The sequence below is a fragment of the Haliaeetus albicilla genome, chromosome 30 (genome assembly GCF_947461875.1).
Source record: "Haliaeetus albicilla chromosome 30, bHalAlb1.1, whole genome shotgun sequence".
In the NCBI taxonomy this organism is placed as follows: Eukaryota; Metazoa; Chordata; class Aves; order Accipitriformes; family Accipitridae; genus Haliaeetus; species Haliaeetus albicilla.
The window spans coordinates 2,198,759-2,208,934 of NC_091512.1; the positions used below are offsets into that span (position 1 = coordinate 2,198,759).

The following is a 10,176-nucleotide window of genomic DNA, read 5'->3' on the forward strand; positions in this document are numbered from 1 at the left end:
GGAATAAAGTGCCTGTTGTCTTTTGCATAGGTCTCATAATATATCTCATTACGGGGTCAGCCTATTCTGGTATTTCTTTCATGAATATTTTGGGTTTGATGGCTTCTTTAATACTTTCGGATTGTTATTGTTTGTTTGTTTGTTTGTTTTGTTTTATTTTACCTATCTGAATGCTTTCCACAAAGAAATGTCTTTATTCCTCTGGTTTCTAATTCACAATATATCCAGGCTTTCTGTGACCTGGAGGCTGTGCAAATGAGGAGCCATACCCTCTGTGTGTTTAAACAAAATAAAGGGCCCTGCAGTGACTTGTTTTTCTGAGATCCTTCCTCCAAGACCTTCTCTGCAGCTGCAGGGAGCAGTGCCTGTGTGCAGAGGGGAAGAAGAAAAGAGTCCTGGCACAGCAGCACTGCCAGGGAGCACCAGCACTTGATCTTTCCCGAGCTGCTCTCTTCCCACTTGCATGCTTTCCTTCTGAACCCTTTGCTTGGTGGAAGGCCTGAGTGCTCTTCAAGCATGGTTCGAGTCCTGCTGTGTGGCAGGCCTGTGGCCACAGGCAAGGACAGGCAGTGGGCACTTGTGTGACAGAGCTGGCCTCCATTGCAACATTTCCATCATACAAGGGGATCTCCTCAGGCCTTGTGCCACAGATGCCCCCCACCCCTGGCACTCACCCCTCTCCACTCCCGAGGAGCTGTTGTGCCCTTCAGAGGGTCTGGGGCTGTGGGGTGAGTGCCCAAAGCTCTGCAGCACCCTGTGGTGGGCACTGCTGTGGGGCCATGCCAGACTGGGCTGCACTGGGCAGAGGGCAGGGGAGGTGCAGAGAGGTCAGGGGAAGTGGGAAGAGTTTAGGGGGAGCTGTGCTGGGCTGGAAAGTGCCCAGGAGAGAAAAATACCAGTGTATAGCTTATAGTATGTGACCATGCAGGGCAAGAACTCACATCGAAGGTTTGTGGTGCAGAGGCAGGTCTTGTGGAAGCATGGAAGACATGCAGGTGCAGGATAGAGGAGGAGGCCGGTCTGTGCCCTTGGTGGTGTGGATAGACAGGGAAGGTGGCTCAGGGTCTTTGTCACTCCCAGTGTCTCTCATTGGCCATTTTCAGCACCTGCTGGTCACCCCAACTTTACAGGTGAGTTTTGCTGTGAGGCCATCTCCATCTTCCTGCTGGTCCAAGGGCTAGTTTTGGGGAAAAGACAGCCCTGCCCAGCCTCTCTCCTTCACCAGACCCTGGAGCAGAGCTATCTGCAAAACCCCATGTGGGACAAGGCTGCAGCAGAGCAGGGGTCGGGACAGGTAGAAAGCACGAATTTCTATTGCCTTTGTTGTGGAGGTATGTGTGTAGGAAAAGAAAAGCTCACCTGGACATGCTGGTTGCAATGAATTCAGAAGCAAACAGAAGAACCTTTGGTCACTTCTGAGAGACCAAGGCTGAACAAGGGAAATGCAGGGATGCTGCTGAATGAGGAAGGTGATTTAAGAAGAGCAGACACAGCTGGGGCTGAAGGAATGAATACCTGCTGTGCCTGAGTCTTTCCTGAAATGGTCTCCAGGCCTCTGTGCTCAGGGAAAGGCTCCAAGGGAGAGGACAGCATGCATTGGCATGAAAGTCTGGAATTCCCGCAAGGACTGATGCCAGATTCTGCCCTTGCAGGGGACTAACCCTGGCAATGACACAGGCAGGGGGGCTGCCAGGCTGGAAGGAGACTTTTGGAAAGGTCTTGGTGGGCTGCAAGGTGGACAGGACACAGCCGTCTGCCTTAGTACCAAATGAGGACAAGAGGACTGTGGGCTATATGAACAGGAGGACAGCCAGGTGATTGAGGGAAGAGATTCTGGACTTTTGCAAGTCCTTGGATGTGGTTTCCCGTAGTCTCCTTAGAGCAGATTGTTGACATCTGGACTGAAGACGTGGACAATGCAGTGCATGGGAAGTTGTCTGGACGATCAGAAACAAATTCCATCAGTGGTACAAAGTCCTCTGAGGACCTAGATACTAGCAGCATCCCTCCGTGATCAGCAAAATTTCACAAAAGATCATTAAAAGCTGGAAATCAAGACTTTTTCTGCTATTACATAGGTTTCCTTTTCTGCATAGGCTTCAACATTTTTCTAAAATTTAACTTCTGGTCTTGATTCAGTTGTCCGCACAGAAATGGCCATGGCATCCAAGATGCCCTGTGGTAACTGAAGTAGCTGTGTGGGAAAAGTGATGCAGGAATCCTTCAGATGTATGAGTGGGTTTGCAGGCAGGGAACCTCTGGGGTGGTGCAGGGCATCACCTTCCTCCAGTGCTGCTGGGTAGGCTGTGAAGAGGCCTCTCAAGCACAGCAGACAGTATGTCCCCTTGGATGGTAGCTGTGAGGTCACTTCTGACTGGTCAGCAGCAGCAGGGAGAGAGATACTGTGAGGTCATGAAGGTCATCAGGAAGCCGCCCTCAACAAGATGACACTTTGGGGAGGCCAGGAAGAGCCTGAGCAAAAGGAATGGGAGATTTGGGGGAGGGAAGAGGACCTTGACCAATAGACACAAAAGCTTTTGAAGAGGTAAAATGGGTTTAGGGGACATTGCTGTGAAAACATTGACTGTGAAAAAGTTCCTGTTAAGACCTTAACCTATCTCTAACTAATAATCTGAAGCACTAACCCTACCCTTAAATATTGCTTCTCCCCCTGACAGTAATCCGCTGTTACTAACCTAGCTGAGCTTAGGCTATCCCTAACCTCAAAGCTTACATCTAAGCCAAATCCCAAACCCAGAACCCTTTACCCTTACACTTACGTGGTTTCTCATCCTAGCCCCTAGCCTCTACCCCTAGTATTAATGTGTTGGCCTTAATCCTAGCCCTCACCCCAGCCCTAAACAAAACCCTAACCCACCATGCTAGCCCACACCTTAAACACTAGCCAGGGACAAGCAGCTGAGCATGAGCGAGCAATGCCCCCTCATGGCAAAGGCCAACAGCCTCCTGGGCTGCATTAGGAGAAGCCTTGCTGGCAGAGGGAGGGAGGTGATCCTTCCCCTCTACTCAGCACTGCTGAGGCCACAGCTGGAGTGCTGTGTCAAGTGCTGGGCTGCCCCATGCATCATACTTGTTGACCTACTCAAGCGAAGTCCAGCAAAGGGCCACAAAGCTGGTTTACGGGACTGGAGCATCTTTCCTAGCAGAAAAGGCTGAGAGATGTGGGACTGTTCAGCCTGGAGAAGAAAAGGCTGAGGGGGATCTTATTAATGGGTATAAAATTCCATCTGAACCCAAGAAAACACTGTTTGACTGTGTGGGTGGTTAAACACTGGAACAGGCTGCCCGGAGAGATTGTGGAGTCCCCCTCCATGGAGTTAATCCATACTCCCCTAGATAAGGTGCTGAGCAACATACTCCAGCTGACCCTTCCTCAGCTGAGGGGGTTGAACTAGATGGTCTCCAGAGGTCCCTTCCAATCTCAACATATCTGTGATTCTGTGAGTATAAAGGAGAAAGGTAAGACAGAAAGAAATGAACACCACATAGCCTTGACTGCAAATATGGTGGGATCCCATGGAGAAGATCCAAGCTGGAACAGGGGAGAAGTGTGAGGAGGAAGAAGCAGCTGAATTGTTCTGTACTGTCTGTTAACTCCCTCTTCACCATCCCCCATGCTCCTCTTGGGGTTGGGATGATGTTGTGGTTTAACCCCAGCCAGCAACTAAGCACCACGCAGCCACTTACTCACACCCCTCCACCTAGTGGGATGGGGGAGAAAATCGGGAAAAGAAGTAAAACTCATGGGTTGAGATAAGAACGGTTTAATGGAACAGAAAAGAAGAAACCAATAAGGATAATGATAACACTAATGTAATGACAACAGTAATAATAAAAGGATTGGAATGTACAAATGATGCACAATGCAATTGCTCACCACCCACCGATCGACACACAGTTAGTCCCCAAGAGGCGATTCCTCCCCCCCTCCACTGCCCCCAGTTTATATATTAGATGTAACGTCACATGGTGTGGAATGCAACGTTGGCCACTTTGGGTCAGGTGCCCTGGCTGTGTCCTGTGCCAACTTCTTGTGCCCCTCCAGCTTTCTCGCTGGCTGGGCTTGAGAAGCTGAAAAATCCTCAGCTTTAGTCTAAACACTACTTAGCAACAACTGAAAACATCAGTGTTATCAACATTCTTCACATACTAAATGCAACACATAACACTATACCGGCTACTAGCAAGAAAATTAACTCTATCCCAGCCAAAACCAGGACAACACCACACTGAGGAGAGCAGACACTACACTGCAGGGCAGGGCTGCCATCTCAGAAGGACATAGACAGTCTGGAGGGATGGGCCAAAAGGAACCTCATGATATCCAATAAAGACAAATCCAAAGTCCATGCCCCAAGGTGAACTAAGCCCCTGCAATGACAGAGGCCAGGGGCTGCATGGCTGGGTAGCAGCTCTGTGGGAAAAGTTCTGGTGGTTCTTGGGTTTCATTAGGCAAAAGATGAGCCATCAGCAAAGGCGGCCAACAGCATCCTGAGTGTATGAGAAGGAGCACAGACAGTGGAAGTGATTATCCCCCTCTGCTCAGCACATTTTAGAACAGATCCAGAATACTTGCCAAGGTTTTGACCCCACAATACCCGAGAGACATTGGTAAACTGGAGCCAGTTCAGTGGAGGGGCACCATGGTGGTCAGGGCAGGAGCACTTGGAATGTGAAAAGAAGCTAAAAGAGCTGGGCTTGTTTGTCTGGGAGAAAAGAAGATCTTGGGGGAACATGCAGCAGCATTGCACTGTTCCCGGGAAGAATGAGTCAGGCTCATGTCCATGGTACAAGACACAAGGACAAGAAGCAGTGGGCTGAAACAAGAGAAAGTCAGGGTACATACAGGAAGAAACTTTTCCAACGTGACAATAGTCAAGTGCTGGAAGCCATTGCCCAGAGGGTTTGTGCCAGCTCTATGCCAGAAAGTGACCAAGCCGTGTTTGGATGAATCCCTGAGGAATCTGGTCTGATGCTGTCTTGGGTAGGAGGTTGGTCGAGAAACCTCCCAAGGTCCTTTCCAGCCTGACTGATGCTGTCCTTCCTTCCCCTTCAGGTCTTCAAATGAGAGAAAGCTCCCAGGTTCTCCCTGACCACAGAAGTACTTCACATCAGGTGCAGGGCTGCTTCACAGGTGTCCCCAAACAGCCCTGACCACATCCTTTGCTTCCCTTTTCATTTCCCTCTGCCCAAGCTGTTCTCTGCTACCCTCCAAAAGAGTAGCCTGCCATGTTAATCCTTTGCCCATTGGCCCTGCATCTCTTGTTTTGTACCCTCTTATGGTACTTCTGAGATGGTTGCTGTAATGTTTATGACCATGGGTGCCACTCAGTTAACCGCATCATTCTCTTTCTTTACCCGTAGTGTCCTGCAGTTCCCCATATTGCTATCTTGCCAGAGGCATTGGCCCACAAATCTTAAATGTTGACACATTGGAGTTTCTGTCCAGAGGCACTTTGACACGCTTGTGGCTTTGGCCAACAGAAACCTCCTGAAGTTTTTCAAGGGGAAGGGGGCAAGGTCTGCACTGGGAGCAGAATAAACCCCATGATGTTTCAGCCAACCTGACCCTGGAACAGGCGATACCCCACCCTTTGCTGGGAGGCTGGACCAGAGATCCCAGCACTCCCTTTCCCAACAACCCTTCCATAAGCCTGTGCCTTGCAGTGTGCCCCAGGAGAATTCAGGAGGATTCAGCTGGAGGTGGGGGGGTCTCTACAGAAGAGGCTCATAGGACAACTCAGGGTGGAATGGTCCTGTACTCAGGAGGTCTCAAGTTGTACCTTTGATTCCAAGCAGGGCCAGCCAGCTCTCAGGTCCAAGCAGATTGCTCCATGAACGTCAGCATCCCTGTACAGAGTCTGCACATGGGCCAGGCATCGAAGCCACCATTACAGAAATGGAGACAAGGCATTTGACCAGCTCCTTGAACCCAGGAATCGGTATGTCGTGCCTCCTGAGATTCCTGGGAACACCTAAGCTTTATGTGCAGAGGAGTGTGAGTCCTCTTTTGGTCTCCTGGGCAGTCTCCTGGCAAATGCGGTGCTTCAGGCTGTGAAGAGAATCCAAAGAATCTTTTTGACTAGGTTAGTTTCATTCTACATGTTGAGATGCAGGACAGATGAAAGGAGGTCAGAGCTTCCAGGGTCTCTGCTGCACAATTTGGACTTCAGAGACTGGAAATGTCAGTTAACAGCGTTGTGTTAGTGTACACCACAGGGCAATGTTGGCTTCCTTTGTGCCTTTGCACTAATCTGGGATCTGTCCCTCTGCTGCCTTTGGCTAAAAAAGAAACATCTCCCCTCTTCTATCTCCCTCTCCTCCACCAAAGAGGGAGAAAAGATATGAGGCAGGGATAATTTAAAGGACAATGCTGTCTAAGAAGTGTAACATGTAAAGGACAACAAAGAACTAGCCATGAGAGAAAAACCACTGCTTTAAGAGCTCATGCCAGAGGCTAACTACCGAGAACTTATGGCTCTTTTGTCATGTGAAAATGAATGTTGGGAGTGAAATGAAAGTGCTTTAATTAATCATAATGAAGAATAAGAACGAATTCCCTTACAGCACTGTGCTGTTACTGTTCTTGGCGATAGTACTTCTAATTCCACAACATCCTTGAGAGCTGCTTTATTTTTCTCATTTCCAAAGCTCAGCCTACTCTGAACATCCAAGGACTACCTCAAATCTCTGCAGCCCAAATCTCTCCAACCTTCTCTCATCCACACTCTTTTACCCCAGGACACTTCTCACCATCACTTCAATACACTGCCCAGTCTCTATTTTGCAGCTGGGTGAAGTCAGGGTATGCCCTTGCAAAGCCTTCCCTTCAAAAGTCTTTCCTACGTGCTAATCCCACTGGTGTCACCTCATGCTGTGTACCGCTCCTTCCTCCTCCTGCAAAGCTCCATTGGGTGGGCAGTTTTCCTCTTTCTGTCATACCCATTCACCTTTGCAATCTTTTTGTATTGTATGCATATGAAATATAGTCTCAGGAAACACATCCCCTCCCAGCATCAGCCATTTCCAATTGCAGGCTGAGATACTTCCCCTCTTGGAGCAGACATTGTGCAAAGCTGCTCCATATGTGGAAACAAACTTCAGAGCTGCATAGGCATTTGAGCTAAAAACCCCCACCAGGCTAGTTTTTCAAAGAGACACAGTTTCAGAGTGGCAAAGCCAATTCTGTACATAAATGCTTGTGCTGGTTTTGGCTGGGAGAGTGTTCATTTTCTCCATAGATGCTTGTGTGGGACTATGTTCTGGATTTGTGCTGAAAACAGTGTTGATCACACAGGGATGTTTTAGTTACTGCTGAGCAGTGCTTGCACAATGTCAAGGCCTTTCTGCTTCTCACACTGCTCTGCCAGTGAGTAGGCTGGAGGTGCACAAGACGTTGGGAGGGGACACAGCTGGGACAGCTGACCCCAACTGACTAAAGGGATATCCCAGACCATATGACATCGTGCTCAGCAATAAAAGCTGGCAGAGGAAGTAAGGGGTGGGGGGGTGTTGGAGTGATGGCGTTTGTCTTCCCAAGTAACTGTTCTGTGTGATGGAGCTCTGCTTTCCTGGAGATGGGTGAAGACCTGCCTGCTGACAGGAAGGAGTGAATGAATTCCTTCTTTTGCTTTGATTGTGTGCCCAGCTTTTGCTTTACCTATTTAACTGCCTTTAACTCAACCCACCAGTTTTCTCACTTTTCCTCTTCCAATTCTCTCCCCCACCTCACCGCTGGGGACTGAGCGAGTAACTCTGCAGTGCTTAGTTGCCTGTTGGTGTTAAACCATGACAAACAGATACTCCACAGCTCTCTGGGACCCTATTCCAGTGCTGGACTGTCCCCCTGGTGATTTTTTTATTATTATTCTTTATGTCAAGATAGTCAAGCATTACACAATTCAGTGCAAGACATCAAAGCAGGGGAAGATGACTTCCGTGTATTTTAACTTTTTTTTGCTGATTGCACGCAGGGACACTGTAGATAGTCCATGGAGTCTAGCAAGTGATTTCTCAAGCCTGAAGGTAGTCATCTCTTCATCGGTTGTGTCGCCCTCTGGGCTTCATTGACTACAGACCATGCTTTGACTCTTTCCCTTTACTGTTACATAGGTCAGACACAGCTTGAAGCAGCTATTTGCATTAAAATACTTAGGGGCACTGAAGATGCTCTAGAGTACAAAGATATCATGGTGGGGCAGGACCTAACAGGAATGCCTCAGGACACCTTTCCCCTTCTTGAGGAGGATGAAAGCCAGGCTGGACATGTAGTTTTCTTTCAGCAAATATGGGATGCCTTTGTTCAGACAACCACGTACCCCAGTGGGTACTATTTGGGACTATATTTTACATACTCTGTAGTATCACTTTGTCTGTAGGAGTCTCCTCAAGGCAACTCTCACTTCCTTATTCCTCAGGCTATAGATGACAGGGTTAAACGTGGGGGTCACAATTGTGTAAAGCAGGGCAAGGTATTTGTCAGCATCTACAGAATCCCTTGACCGTTGCTTTAAGTAGGTGACTGTGGCTGAGCCGTAGAAGAGCGTCACCACCCCGAGGTGCGAAGAGCAGGTGGAGAAGGTTTTGTGCCTGCCCAGGGCTGAAGGTATTTTCAGAATTGCCCTGATAATTTGAATGTAAGAAATAACTATTAAGGAGAAGGGAAGGATGGCAAATACCAGGATGATGGTGTACAGCATCACTCGGTGCCAGAAAGTGTCGGCACAGGCCAGTTCCAGCAGAGGGGGAACATCACAGAAAAAGTGGTGAAGGTCATGGGATGCACAGAAGGGCAAAGTGAACACCTGGTAGGTCTGTCCGACTTGCACTGGAACGACAGCTATCCAGGACCCCACCACCAGTCTGATGCAGAGACCCCTGCTCATGATGAGGGTATAGCGCAGGGGGTCACATATGGCTGTGTAGCGGTCGTAGGCCATGGCAGCCAGGAGAAGGCATTCGATGCTGCCCAACAAAACCAGGAAATACAGCTGGGCAGCACAGCCAAGGAAGGAGATCCGGCCATCTTCCATCAGGAAACCCACCAGCATTTTTGGCAGAGTGACTGACGTGTAGCAGACCTCCAGGAAGGACAAGTTCCTCAGGAAGAAATACATGGGGCTGTGGAGGCTTGAGTCCACCACTGTGATGAGAGCAATCAGGCTGTTCCCTGTGAGGACCACAAGGTAGATGACCAGGAATGCTGCGAAGCACAGGCCCTGCAAGCTGGAGTGGCCAGAAGATCCCAGAAGAATGAATCCAGATCCAACAGTGTGATTCTCCAAGCCTTTTCTTTGGGACATTTTCCCTATACAGAGCAATCCAAACAACAGGCTCTTAGAGGATGCTGATGGCCTGTCCACCATCACGCGCACTTCAAGCCTAGAGAAAGACTACAAACATCCGCATACACGTGATTGCAGGGTTAGGCGAGCTTGACCAAGATCGGCATGAATGTTTGCAAACCTAACATGGGTTGCTTGCTGCAGGGAGGTTTGTAAAGAGAGGAGAGAACAGAATCCTTGAGCCTGAATGACTGGGTTTTGTCATCTGCAGAAAAGAAACTTGACTTTCTTCTTTAGAGAATAGAATACCTGGTGACAGATGAGAAAAAAGGCAGAAAAGGGATAAACACTAGCCACTTCAGCAACAGTCTTGCTTACACTCCTTGTCTGGATCTTGTAAGAGCTGCTTTTAGTGTAAGACAATTAAGAAGAAATAGGGTGCAAAGGAGAAAAGGGAGGAAAAAGAGGAAAACAGAGCAAGGCAAGGCATGACTCGATTCTTAGACCTTAGTGAAAGAGATCAGTCCCAGCTCTCCTCTCTCACATGTAAGAGCTCACCCCCTGATGCTGTGTCCACACACAAAGATCTGGGAGACTATCTTAGATCCGAAGCATTAATTTTTACATGGTGAAGGGTGAATCCCATCAGAAGGAAAACAAGCTGCTATCTGCCAGTGAATCCAGTGACACTGAGGCATGCATGGGACATTTTAACAAGACAGATCCGCAGCAGTTTATGCATAAATCACAAGTTTTCAGGGTGCTAAAGGACTTTTTTATGCAAGTGATCAAATAGCTTCATGCAGTTTTCAGTCATACAGAGAAGAAAGTGATCAAAAGTGGGTGATGGCCCCACGGTACCCCATTTTCC

The 10,176-nt window shown here is 48.6% G+C and overlaps 1 protein-coding gene across 1 annotated transcript; it reads right to left on the reverse strand.

Moving 5' to 3' along the window:
- Nucleotides 1–8,359: 8,359 nt before the first annotated feature.
- LOC138682950 (olfactory receptor 10AG1-like) lies at nt 8,360–9,526 on the reverse strand. Its single transcript, XM_069774478.1, has one exon. It carries the CDS (start codon nt 9,384–9,386, stop codon nt 8,385–8,387), a length of 1,002 nt encoding a protein of 333 aa, XP_069630579.1. The 5' UTR covers nt 9,387–9,526; the 3' UTR covers nt 8,360–8,384.
- Between the last annotated feature and the right edge of the window lie 650 nt (nt 9,527–10,176).